The sequence below is a fragment of the Lycorma delicatula genome, chromosome 3 (genome assembly GCF_047948215.1).
Source record: "Lycorma delicatula isolate Av1 chromosome 3, ASM4794821v1, whole genome shotgun sequence".
NCBI lineage: Eukaryota > Metazoa > Arthropoda > Insecta > Hemiptera > Fulgoridae > Lycorma > Lycorma delicatula.
Window position 1 is genome coordinate 223,387,485 of NC_134457.1, and position 14,656 is coordinate 223,402,140.

Here is a 14,656-nt window from a genome sequence, read left to right on the forward strand (position 1 = left end):
TTATTAAAGTTTTTTCTATACACAGTTTTTTCTATTTGTATTTGCATACAAATTTGTAAACTTATGGAACTGTAAAATTTCATAATGTTTTGGAAAAATCGTAATTATTACATTGCTTTACACTTTGACATTAGCTAGCTTTACATATGATAAATATAAAGTGCCTACTTCTACAGAGGGATTAGTTTGTACTTTCTTTTTCATGACTGACAATCTTTACTACAAAACTAGTTTCTGTATGTGGGTGAAAATATTCTTCATATTTCACTGGGTTGATGCTGGCATGCAACAATACATTTAGTTCAAGAAAGAAGGCAGTGAAAAATACTTCATTCCTCACTTTCCTCTAGTCTGCCAGACAAACAATGGTTAGTGTTCTTAGACAATTCTCTGGAGTTACTTATAGGTTATGTCAGATCAGCCAGAAACCTTGTGGTTATGGCATCTTCAGACCTAATATTCTAATATCAGTTTTAGAAACCAAGATCTAAAAATTAAAAAATTAAAATAAACAAAAATCTAATTGTTAATTTGAGTGAATGTAACTTTTAAACTTTTAAATTTTTCAATAAATTAACCATTCAATTATAAAGAAATTTCTTAATATAATTCAGAAGTCTTACCTTTATATTAGATTATGGCAAGCTCTGTTTTAGCTTATTATTCCTTGAAATTGGATTTTTGATTTTTTTTTTTGTAAAAAGTTACAAAATCACCAATAACCGACCACTTTCCCCAATTACCAACTACAGCTGCACCAGATACCAACCAATAACTTTCATGAATTAAATATATTGACTTTAATATTTAAAGTATTGTATATAATATATCTAGCCTTTAAATTATAGTTCCATGCACACTGGGTAATATATAAAGGTTTAAAAACAAAAAAAAACAACACTTTATATAACTAAATTTTTATGTAAATGAGGCTACAAAACATGTTAATTCTTTTTATATACAGCTTACTACTGAACATTAAAACTTTTTAAATTAATATCGAAATATTTTTGCCTTCTTTTATCATCAAACATCCTAGGTTGCAGTAAGTATACTATTTGGTGTCTTTCAGTGGTTCATGTGTCTGGAATGTCCAGAAAAATGAATTTGAAAAAATTAATTTGTCACATTTCTTACTTTTTCGTAGACACAAAAATTAAATTTCACTTTCCTGTATAATAAAAATTTTTCAAACATAACAAGCTTCTTTGGTTCCTGTTTCAAATGGGAATTTTATTAAATCATCCTTTAATGATCTCTTTCAAGTTCTTCAGTTGGTGTAGGTGTTTTAGGTTCCAAAAGTCAGTTAATTCATTGTCCAAGTTCGAGTGGCCTTCAATCTTTAACTAATCATTATCTTCTTCTTCAGTGAATGAAAATTGTTCTTTCTTTTTCCTTTTCTTTTTCATGTTCTCGTTTTTTGCTTCTTTCACTGTTTGTTTCCTTTTGAATTCTTTTTTTCTTTCTCTCAAGTCTTTTCCTTTTATTTTCTTCTTTTAATAGTTTAATTTTGTCTTGATTTTCCCACTATTCAACCCAAGCTCCAGCCTCTATAGCATCTGCAAATTTGATTTTTTGCAAGGCTTTCCTACCTTTTTTACTGGAACTGGGCGGGCCAAACCAAGCAGTCAGCAAAGGCTTTTTTCCTGTTTAGCCTTCAGGAATTACCGTTTAGATATTACTTCAGAGGATGAATGAGGGTGATATGTATAAATGAAGTGTAGTCTTGTACAGTCTCAGTTCAACTATTCCTGAGATGTGTGGTTAATTGAAACTCAACCACCAAAGAACACCGGTACCCATGATCTAGTATTCAAATCCCTATAAAAGTAATTGTCTTTTGAACACTGGAACTCTTGACTTCCAAATCAGCTGATTTGGGAAGACATGTTCACCACTAGACCAGCCCGATTTCTGTAGGCTTTTCTTGAGACAGGTAAGAATTGTTTTTGAATACTAGATTATGGATACTGATGTTCTTTGGCGGTTTGGTTTCAATTAACCACACATCTCAGCAATGATCCACCTGAGACTGTACATGACTATACTTCATTTCCATTCATACATATCATCCTCATTCATCTGCTGAAGTAATACCTTACTGTTGTTCTGGAGGTTAAACAGAAAAAGAGAAGGTAATAATGATTACTGCGTGATGAAACATTGTGTGATAGAACTTTCTTAAGCCTGTCTTGTGACAAAATATAATTTTTAATTTTCTTCTAGAGAAAAAAACACTTTTCCAGATTTGTCTCCCATTCTTCACCATTGCTGTGGAACTCTTGAGTGCATGAAGAGGATGACATAGGATCTAGGAACAATAAATGTTCAGTTTTGAACTGGCATGATTTGTTGATTACCTTAGAATCATGACTTAAACATTTGCTGTAGTCGATATTTTCTTTATTAAAAGGGTAAATTCCACATTTTTCAAATCCCTTCTGCAAAATATCTTTTGTTGCTGCTTGTAAAGCACCTTCTATCAAAGGTGCAAAATTGGCCTTTGTAACTACGCTGTTCCCAGTCTTTTTCTGCCAATCTGGATCAATCTTTTTCCAAGCACATCAAGCACATTTAACAGGTCTGAAAACAGACACATCTGCTGGTTGCAGAATATGCATGGCATTTGGGAGCAATGAGCACAAAATTATATCATTATTTTTAGAGAGCATTATAACTTTATAACTTATGTGGGACTTGTGACCATCAATTAAATTCAGAACTGGAAATGTGGTATTTTTATTTTTTTGAAAAGGTAACAAACTATTTGCTACATATCCATAAAACACTGGTGAAGTCATCCACTGTTTTTATTATCTTCCCAGTGACCAGTCAGGGTTAACATTTCGACTTATTTCAGCTGGTATTCTTTCATAGGAGAAAACAATGCAAGGAGGTGCCATATTACCAGCAGTATCGAATGTCACCATACTGTTATACACTCCTTGTTACTGCCTTGTACCTCATATAAATCCTTAAAACTCTTAGGCCCTATTACTAATGATGTTACAGGGTTAGTCTGGAACCCTCACTTGTCCCCATTTATGATTCTACTAGGATCCTTAAGAAAATCAGCTTTTCCTGTTTGCTCAATAATATGCTGCTTCAAATCATAATGCCATTTTTTAATAGTGCTTTTTTAATAGTAACCAGAGATCTTGCAATGCCGAGAGCTTCTAACTTTCAAAAAGAAATATCTGGATGCCACTTGAATAAAAATTCTAACTACTTCCTTCCGAATCTTCCCTTAACGAAAGGGCTGGGCTTCCCACCTATTTTTAATATTTGCTCTACAGCAACAACCAGTTGTCTTAGTTCAACTGGAATTCCTTTTTAGTCATTGCCTTTAGCCAGAGATAAAAAAGCTCTTCTTCCTGAAAAAAATGAACAATATGCCAGTTAAAATACTTTACATAACTTAAAAATTTAAATATGAATACATATAATAACTGCTCATTAAAATTCTAAAAGAGCACCTGGACCCTACTTAATTATTTGTTAAAACTATTGAAGGACCTTTTTCTGGCATTTAAGGAGCTTTTTTCTTTCAATCTATCCATCATTGTGGCATGAGGAATGTTGTACATCCTTTCTGTTTCTTGAATCTTAGCTCCATTTCGCACTTCATTGGTTGCATTAGCCAAATCATCAACTGTATACTTTTTCGGCATCTGAAACCAATGATTGTATTATCTGACTGTACTAATTTTTGACCACCATTTTGCACCAGTACTCAACCACTGGTTGAAACGAGGAAGTATTGTATTGGGAGAGTTATAGCCATATGTTTTTTTATAATAAAGCCAGTTCAAATAACATGGTAGCCAGAAAAATAAACAAGACCCAATATCCAACCAGCTGGTCGAGTACTGATGCAAAGGTAATAATAATAATCCAAAATCCGACCGTGCTGTATGATTTGTTCTATTAATATTATTTAAAAAACAGTTATTTCAATTAAATTCCCGTAATTTTTCACTAAAGAAAATCACTCAGAAACACTGAAATGACAAAATATTGAGTAGATGTAAGAGGATATAAAATATTTTACCTTGGTCACGTGTAGTTATGACACCTCAATCAGCTGCAATATTGCCAGTAGTACCAAACATTAAAGTTCCCTGTGACTACCAAACTCTCATTAGATTGTTAAATAAAATTTTCCTACATTTTAAAAGCCTTCGAGTAAGTATTGATTGGACAGACTTTTACAAACATAATGTTAAGATCTTAGTTTTATATATATTTTTTTGAAGTGGTTAGTAACTGGTGCATTCACCCTATATACCTTTTTTTACAGTTTTGTTTATTATGGTTATTTTTTCATCTTAGTTTCATAACTGAAAACCAAGCACAATTAGCCAGTTAAAAGGACTCATGAAAATCAACATTTGATGAAATTCTTTAATAACGACTATAGTTCAGTTGCAGAAGTTACAAATAAAATATCTTAAAACTGGGAAAAAATGTTTTGGCTTATATCATACTTTGGCAGTTTTGTGACCTGAAAGTAACAGTACATACACAATATGAAATATAAACAAACAATATTTAATACACTCTTATATTCTAACAAATCCTTATTTTTAGGTTCAAACCTAACTTCATGTTTAAGTGCTCCAGTAAGCAGGTTTGTCAGTGAGATTAGTGAAATTAATATTAGTTTATTTTTTAAAATATACTATCAGCATTTTCCAGATTAAATTTTGAAATTAAACTTTCACTGAATCTAACTGAAATAGATGTGAACTAGGATTATGATCTATAATTAATAATTGAGGAGGTCATTCTAAAAGGGGCGTAAAAATCAAAAGGGCTTTCAAGAAAAATTCATTTTAAGTTTTTAAAAGCTTGTAACAACTTTAATCTTAATCAAGTAAATAATATATTTAATACAGTTGTAAGGTACAAAATAAACAATATAATTATGTAGGTAAAACAGCAAAAAGTATCAAAATTTATCAACAAAATAATAATACCTTTCATACGCCCTTTTTAAAGTTATCACCATATTTTACATTTTTAAAGTGAAATAATAAGAATTTGTTAAGAAAAATCTTGGAAATATAAAATATAATATTATTATATTGTTAGTGACACAGAAAACTGATTACATTATCAAAAATAGATTATTAACAACCACACTAGTCTATTTATCACTATTTATAACAGATTCAAACCAGTCCTTAGTTTCTTCATTCATAAAATCATGTAAATCTCATTTATTTACTAATTTTGGCCAAATTTAAGGGAACTTCTTTCATTTGTAAAAGTTCTATATTTTTTACTTACGAAGACGACATGCATTTCTTCCAAAAAGTATATGTAATAAAATCGGAATAGTATGATTTTGAAGCACTGATTGTACCACGTGGCTCACATAATATCTGTTGATATTTTTGTACTTAAAAATTACAACCTTTAGCAACAGGTTTCTTAAGAAAGTGAGGAAGCACGGTCTTCAACTATTCATTTAAAATAGATCTGTCTCATAACACTCTGAAAGGCTCAGAGTTTATTTGGGACATAGCTATTACTTCAAGGAACGCCTTTGATGTTTGAATGTATGAAAGTTTCTTCAATTTCATTGAATAAAAGCCAAAATTGTGGTCACACTGAGAATAACTATCGCCTCGTATGGGAAATATGTGTAATATTGATACATTATAAACTTTTGATATCAGGAGCAAAACGAGAGAAATTTGGAATTTTTTTCTGAATCCCAGCTGTCAGAGAAAATAAAATATTTTTAAATAATTTAGACTTTATCAATTTAATCAGTGTTTGACGCACAAAAGAAATAACACTATTAGGATTTTTCTAACCTTCAGTTTCAAGGAAAGTGTGTACATAGAACTTTCGGAAGTTTCACTCAATGTGAATATGCACATTAAAAACATAAAACCGTGGTAATCATTTGTAGAACTGAGCTGTGCAGTTAAGCTGTGGAAGTGATACATTTTGTGCAAAGTCAAATTCAGTGCATAATAAATCTGATTTCACCAAATAAATCCTCTTATTTTGCTTAATTAATGTTTTTCTTCTTTAAGTTTATGGTAAGCTTTAACACACGTTTGGTGCAAATTGTATTCAATTTTACTTGGATCATATTAATCAGCCTGAAGTATAAATTTACAACAGTAATCACAAACATCAGTGCATGGCTTACAAAAAGTGTAGTTATAGCCCTCTATAAAAAACTTATGATTTCTCTTGTATGTAATATTAATTGTTTTTATTTGAATTTTTTTTTTTTTTAAATGAATTGGAATAAAATTAGGATCATTCATTTTTTCTTACAACTGAAATTTTTGAAAATAAATATGCCTAAAAAGGAAAATGCTGCACTTTAAGCCATATGACAGAAAACATGAGTTCTATGATGTCAACTTGACTATCTGTGAATTATTGTGACATCTTTACTTATCTTTATAACCGTAGCACTATTGTCAAATCTTTTATAGATCTAACAACTGATTGTGTCTATGTCAGTTATCAACTTTCTCTTTGTTGCTTCATTGCTGCCTGCAAATTAGGAGTTGTAAAATTTCCCACTCCTATGTTCATAAATTTTCTTTTAACAACTGGATACATATTAATGTTATTGTTAATTTAAGATTTGTCTTTACCACAAAAATCCTATAAATTCGTTTGTAAGAAAATTATGGAATATTGAATTGACAATATGTTGAAACTTATAAATTAATCTCTAAGATTTTTATCTAATAATTTATGATAAAACCAGGGTTAACCGAAATAATATTTACCCATTCCATATGTGAACATGAAATTGATGTTAAAAAATGTTACCTAAGATTTTCTGAGGTGTCAAGCTGCAACTGATGTTTTAAGATAGCATTTACTGATCAAGTCAAGTAAAATAAATTTGAAAAATCTATAAATTTTCTCTTGAAGTGTAACTGTCAGTTTACCTGGTAAGAGCTGATTCAACTGTTTTATACAGAGTCCATCTTGAAGGTGAAGGAGATTTACGCAGGAGATATTCGGCTTCACTAAAGATTGAAATATTTGTAGGAAGTTCATAATTTGTTTTTAAAATTAATCCCAGAGACAGACTCTGGCCCTTCACATCAACTGGGATCCCAAAACCAGTAATTATCTAAAACAAGGTACATCATTTACAAGAATGCAACATGTTAATGAGATACCCAACAGTAAGTATCTGACAAACTGGATTTTACTTCAGTTGGTTTTTATAGAACTGAACATATCTGCAGAACAAGACAAAGTGAAGCTAAATGAATCATATTCTACTGAAAAGTGATTCAAACTATCTAAACTGTAGCCTTTAAATAGTTGTACACATTTGTATATTATATTTGAAGATAACAGAATATTTTTAAGTCAATGATACTGATTATTATTAATTAGTATTCCAGAATTAAAACCTTTATTTAAGTTTAAATTACACTAATTAAATTAAAATTAATATTTAACATAAATAACATATCTGACTAATTGGGTGCTTATTTAAATTATGGTTCTAAAATTGCAATATTTAAGGATTTTACTTAAATGATTTATTTATTTATATATTATTTTTGGATAATAACTTATTCTGATCGATTACAGGGTGTAATTCAGAATAGATATTATATTTTCATCTTTACACAATATACATAAATACCTTATTAAAAACCTAATACGTTTATAAAATCTAGGACTAAACAATTGATGATTTTATGTTTAGAAGAAGTGTATGAAAAGGTTGACATACAAACAAGTCTCAATTCTTGCTTACTCCAAAACATTTAAATATTTTTAGTGTAGCTTTACTTGTCTTAATAAATTTAATGTTTTAGCTAGTAAATTCTTATGTGTGGTGTTTTGGTGGTATGTTCCTTTATTTATCAGTTAGTTAATAAAAAAAAGAAGTGAATTGTCAGGTTTGAACAATCACTTCCAAAAGTGTGGCATCTACAAAAGTTTGTAAATGTAAAATCACCCAAACAGTTCTTATGTTTATGATAAGTTTACATTTACAGCTCCAAAAAGAATATTTTTAATTTGATTATAATGGTAAATAAAATTATTGTTTACCCAGATATTAAGATAAAAATCGGTCACCTCATGTTATTTGTCTAATGTCTTTAGTAATTCTAACCAGATCGTTAAAGGAAATAAGTCATGGCATTTGCTGTACTAAAATATGACATGAATATAAGGACCGCTTCAGTGATTGCTATTTTGACAAAATATATTTGAAAATATATTCATTGAAAAAACCTCAGTAAAACAGGAAGATTAATAGTCAGTTCTTTAGCTGGTGCTGCACAGAAAGGAGTTAGTTACCTGTACTTTTAAGACCAAAAACATTAGATAATAAAACAAAAAAAAAGAGAATATTAAAGAATTTTGTCATGTGTCTGATGAGAAATCCTCTTATTTTTATTCAACATGATGAATTTAATTATTTAGTTTATGATTTGAAGTTAGCAAAGCAAGCAAGTTGAACTTCAGCATTTAGATAATAATAGTGGAATCTTTTTGCAAATAAAAGAAAATTCTTACAATCAATCTGCAATTACAGACGCAAACTGCAACCAATCAACTCTACCATGTTATTAATTGTGTGTGTGTGCATGCGCACACACAGATGTTGATGGCTTAATGAATGAATTAGAATTCAATGTCATGGTTATTCTAAAAAAATTAAACTTTTTATTGACTTATCAAGAGTTAGCTTGAAAGAGGTTTTAGCGTAAAATAGTTACAACCATCCATCAATTCATTAGTTTTAGCAGTCGACAAGAAACAAAGATATGAAAGCATGACTTAAATATTAAAAGTATAAAATAAGAAGACCACATAATGCAAGTCTGTAAAGATTTAAAAGTTGGGTTATTCCTTGGTATACATGGAGGATTTAGTTAATGAGCATTATTGGAAAATTAATTAATGATAGTTATGATAAAAAAGTCATTGCAACACAAACAACTAGCCATTGTAGTAGAACTTTGTAGCTGATAAAAAAATGTAAAGCATTTACCATTACTTGAACCTAGTAAAATCATACTGTCTTCACTTCACATAAACTTTGGCTTATGAAACATTTTGTAATGCACAAGACAAAAATTATGGTGATTAGAACTGATGTCAGCTTACTTACCTAGTGTTATAATTACTATGATAATGATTACTGGTTATTACGATTATAATAATGACGATGATGTAATTGTGAATGATTTATATTAACTGGTGACTATTGAAAAAATGATAATAAAAATGCTTTTTTTAAAATCTAATTTTCCAAAATAAAGAAAAAATATTACACATCAGCACTCTTCTCATGACTATATGAGTAGTTGTGACAAAAATTGAAAAAAATTATAAACAAAAAACTGAATAAAATTATATAAAATAAAGAAATACTAGTAATGATTTGAAAAGTGCTATTTTAAAGTCTCTAGTATTGATAAATCTAGTATCGATAAAAGTCCAAAAGGAATCTTAATTATTACATCTTAAAAAAATATGTTTCTGTAATTGAATTCTAGTATTAACTCATATCTATATTTAAAACCACAAGCTAAAACTATAAACAAACAATATACGTTAAAAAGTAAGAACAAAAGCAATCCAAAAATTAAAGCAGAACAAGAAACAAAATATAAAATCCTTAAAACAATTTAAAAGTTCAAGTTACTGATGAAAGTACAAGCATTTATATTTGTATCTTGAGAAAACCTATTTTAGTAATTAAATATATTATTGATTTAAAAGTATATGTATTGATAAAACTCATGGAGGAGAATCCCTTATAGCAGTAAACTGAAGTGTTCAATGTGTCAGAAGGGTGAATTTAGAATTATTTATGGAATATGTTTGAGTTGCAATAAGGATGAAAGATGATAACTTGTTAATTGGAAACCATTATTTCAGCCCAGATATTCTGGAAAGATATTTTGATCAATTGTGCAATAAATTAGATATGGTATGATGTAAGATTATTACATTAGAGAATTCCAATCCACCAGAAATTGGTTGGAACAATTGCTTCCTTAAGTTACCAGTAGAAATCAGTATCATATGTATTAGAAGGCGGAAGAAGGCTTTGAATTTATGGATAGAAACTGCTTTCTTTCATTAGTATAATTTTCATCAAACCAAGGAATCATACCTCATAACTTGCTCTTGAATTATTTAATGCAATTGTAAGAAATGACTATTGTGCATGTCAATGCCCTTACAGTGCATGTCAGAATAGAGAAGGAAATAACAACTAGTGCCAATAAGCAAGTTTACAGCTGCTCCAGAGGTGACAATCTCATTTCAGTTCAATGCTGTAAAAGAGACAGTGAGATCTGTTCTTTCTCAAATATTCATGAATCTGCCAATACCTTTTCAGTTATTTTACCGACAAGAATAAGTGACTATGTAACTGTAAGAGGGAAAGATCAGGGATTTTTCCCAGTTGGTTATTCAGAGAGCTCATAAAGTGTCTTAAATACAAAAAAATATTACACAGACACTTTAAGAGAACAGAATTGATTAAAATGAATTTACTCTTAAGATAAAAGTTAAAGGAAATTCAAAGAAATCTTGGAAAAGTTAAATTTACCCAAGGAATTGTGGGATTGTGGATTTTGGGTGAATAGGCACTTTCAGTAAATTTGCACTATTTGGTATCTCTAGCAAATACTGATTGATTGGAGTTGGAGTATTGTTCTGTAATCTGATACTATAATTGAGAGGTTACCAGGTTGAAGATTGAAGCAGTGTGCAGAAAAAAATCCTTTGAAATTAATGACAGAATTAACAAAAGGCTGTGCATCAAAATTCATGCACAGTGGAATGTAATATTTTGGACATTGCTTCCTTGGAAACAAGAAAAAAATGCAAGATTCATCTACATTCATACAAATCATCCTCATTCATCCTCTTATGATTTAAATAGTCATGTGTTCACAGCTCGACCAGGATATTGAGAGACTAACAAATACAAGTGTTTATATAAATACAATTTATTAGTTTAAGAATGTAGAAAATAAGACAAATAAATAATAATAATCAAAAAATTACATTCAAAATAGTATTTAAAATAAGAACAGGATTTATTTAAAGGTAGTTAAAACCAGAAACCAGTCCAATTGACTAATGACATTATAATAACCGTGAATATTAACACCTTTAACAACTATTATTGCATTAACAACCAGATAAGATTAGACAGTTAAGGTTCATACAATTCCAATCACTGCAAACACCTGTTTACAATAGAACTACCCTAACAATTTATGAATAAATTTAATACTTTATATTTTTCACTTATTATTATATTTTTTAACCTCTGGGATCACCGTTAGGTATTACTTCAAAGGATGAGTTGAATGACAATTTTTGTAGTGTGACATTTTTTGTGAAAATGCCATGCCTGACCAGGATTCGAACTTGGGACCTCTAGATGAAAGGCCAAGATGCTATCAGTCATTCCACGGAGGCCGGCTACTTTCACTTATTATCTACCAATACCTCACTGAACAACCTCTTGCACTCACCCACTCTCCACACTGGAACACTAATGACTTCACTTTACTCATTGTTCTGCTATATGCTGATTCATAATGCTGTCTTACAATAGTGTCAAACACAACCTGAAGCGCCAAGCTCAATCTGTAGCACTTGCTTCATACTGACCTATAGTCAGGTCGGTCAGGTCTTCATACTGGTCTGAGCAGTGTTTATATATCCTGTTGAAGCATGAGAATTCTCATCATCCCTTACATTTTACCATGAATTCCTACTCTGGTCCAGTAACCCTTTTCATCCAACAACAACTGTTGGAGGTATGCCACTGACATTATTACAAAGAACAACAGTTAAATGGACCTGTTAGCCTGAGAAAAGGATCCCTTCTAGTACTCTTCTGGAATCTTTCATAAATATTTTTTCATACTTTCTTCTTAAATGGAAGGAATCCGTTACTCAGGTCCATCATATTGTTCTTGTCACATTATATACTGGTATCTATATATATATATATATACAATCACATACAGAAGTACAAGTATATTGTACTTGCACAAATATATAAATATATATATATATATATATATATTGTACAATGTACAATAGTATACTCCATATATTTAGCAAACATATTAAATCCATTGCCACTATTAATATAATTTATTAAATATTAATTATTTAATCCACTAAGACAATAAAATGATATTCAAGTAGGTAAGATATATATATATATGTAATTTGAAGATACATATCGTAAATCCTCATAAAAAAATTAAAACTCAATAACTGGACAAATTAAATAAAAAATCAGTCCAGCATCCAAAACTCAAAAAATAAAATGTAACAGTACTTCCAAAATAATCCAACAATCAGATTCCACTCCCACAACCCATAAAAATACCATAAAACCCAGAAAAACAGAGAGAAAACCAGAGAGGGCAGAATAACACTACCACTCGCTTCAAATACTTGAACTTGACTCATGTGCCTTCCCCTTGTAAGACCAAAATATCTCATTAATTAAAATGTTATTTGGCTATAAATCTGGAACCAATGGAAATATAGTGGTATCGTTATAACAAAATGGTAAAATGATGCCACTTACGGTATATCGTTGAAAAGCTCTCAATGAAGGCTTATTACTGCAGTTAAGGAACAGTCCAAAATGCAAATTTTTTTGATTTTGGGCTTTTTTGGACATTTTTAGTCAAGTGAATTGCAATCAAAAGGGGAGGTCCACAACTAGATATTTCAACAGTCATAAATAAAAAATTTGAAAATCCTGTGGCTAATCATTTTTGAGCTATGCAAGATACATATGTATGCACGTACATACGTACGTATGTACGTACAGACGTCACGCCGAAACTAATCAAAATGGATTCAGGGATGGTCAAAATGGATATTTCAGTTGAAATCTGAAAACCGAAATTTTTCATGATCACAATACTTCCTTTACTTCATACAAGGAAGTAAAAATGTCAATCCATACTCTACAAAGGAGTGCTATGTGTAAATTTCATTGTCAAGTTATAGTTGAAGGAGCAGTACCAGTAAATTTTGACGTCAAACTGTATTCGACAGAAGAGTGCAATGGGTTAAAAAATTTAAGTTCGGTTATTTTCTGAACAGACCTTGTACTGTATATAATCTAATTTTACCCAATTCTATAATTATTGGTGTATTCCAATCATTTAGTTAATTATTATATAGAATAAATTAAATGATGACATATTTGAAAAAAAAGTGTATTTTATTTTATATGTATATAAATTCTATTTTAATGGCATGACATTAATAATACCTTTCAAGAAGGAAATTTATTTTAATTCTGCAAAGATCATCTGGAAGTATACTTCAATATATTTAGTAATTGACTGTTTTCTTTTCAACTTATTAATTAAAAGTGTATTTGTAAGAGTGTATCTCATGATATTATCAGATGATTTAATGCTATCTTGCAACATTAAAAGATACTGCTCATGAGAAGACATATCAAATTCTGGGATGTTTGATAAGGGAGTTGGATAATTTCTTTTATTGAGGAAACACTTTTCAAAGTATTCCTTTTCAAAAAGGAATGAACTTATAAATCAGAAACAGAAAAATTTAGTTTCACTTGACTTTCCTCATAAAAAAAAAAAGATTAAAAGATGTACAATTTGATTTGAAATTGTTTTTACCTGAATTTTGTTTCCAATTCCCATTGGAAATGGAAGATATCGAGGCTTTGGATTGATCCATACTTTTTCACCATTTGTAAATAACATTAAATTAATTAAGAATATGATTAACCTAAAACATAAAAAAGATAGAGGGTTAAAATAAATATGTACTAGATTTATATTTATTAATTAACTTAACCTTTTAACTGGCTAATATTGTATTAGTAGCCTACTTACATGTTAGCAGATATATTATACTGTGCTATGTAAGAGTTATCTCTAGCGAACTATTGTAAGTGCTATCTTGTATATACGAGTATACTTGTATTACAGAAGTGTTTAGATTTCACTTGATAGGGGAGTGTAACTTTTAGGCTTTCTATGCATCTGCTGGATAGTAAACAGAATCTTGTGTTGGTTTACATGCTACCAACATATTAGATGCCATCAAGGATGGTTTACAGGATCCCACATATTAACCATGGTCACACATTTTAAGCATGACTTGTGGAATGAAATCCATAAGAAAACCCAATGAAAGAAAGAAGTACATAGATAATGAATAGGGTTGGGTGATGAAACCCACCGGGTTGGTCTAGCGGTGAACGCGTCTTCCCAAATCAGCTAGTTTGGAAGTCAAGAGTTCCAGCGTTCAAGTCCTAGTAAAGCCAGTTATTTTTACACGGATTTGAATACTAGATCGTAGATACCGGTTTTCTTCGGTGGTTGGGTTTCAATTAACCACACATCTCAGAAATGGTCGAACTGAGAATGTACAAGACTACAATTCATTTACACTCATACATACATTTATCCTCATTCATCCTCTGAAGTATTATCTGAACGGTAGTTACCGGAGGCTAAACAGGAAAAAGAAAGGGTTGGGTGATGAGAAATGATGGAAGTGTACAAAGAACTGCAGTACAGTACTAACAACCACCTAGAGGATAAGTTCAAGCCAGATCCTGGAAAGAAATGCCCGTAAATAAAAATAAAAATTT

At 30.2% G+C, this 14,656-nt stretch overlaps 1 protein-coding gene and 1 pseudogene across 1 annotated transcript in view; both read right to left on the minus strand.

Annotated features, from left to right (window-relative positions):
• Positions 1-14,656, minus strand: part of LOC142321320 (uncharacterized) — a 29,000-nt gene that overhangs the window by 9,019 nt on the left and 5,325 nt on the right. The window contains exons 2-3 of the mRNA XM_075359311.1: positions 13,674-13,785; positions 6,933-7,120 (exon numbers count right to left, since the gene is read on the minus strand). Of these exons, the coding sequence (XP_075215426.1) occupies positions 6,933-7,120; positions 13,674-13,785 (300 nt within the window). The remainder of the gene's footprint in view (positions 1-6,932; positions 7,121-13,673; positions 13,786-14,656) is intronic.
• Positions 474-3,671, minus strand: LOC142320782 (uncharacterized; annotated as a pseudogene).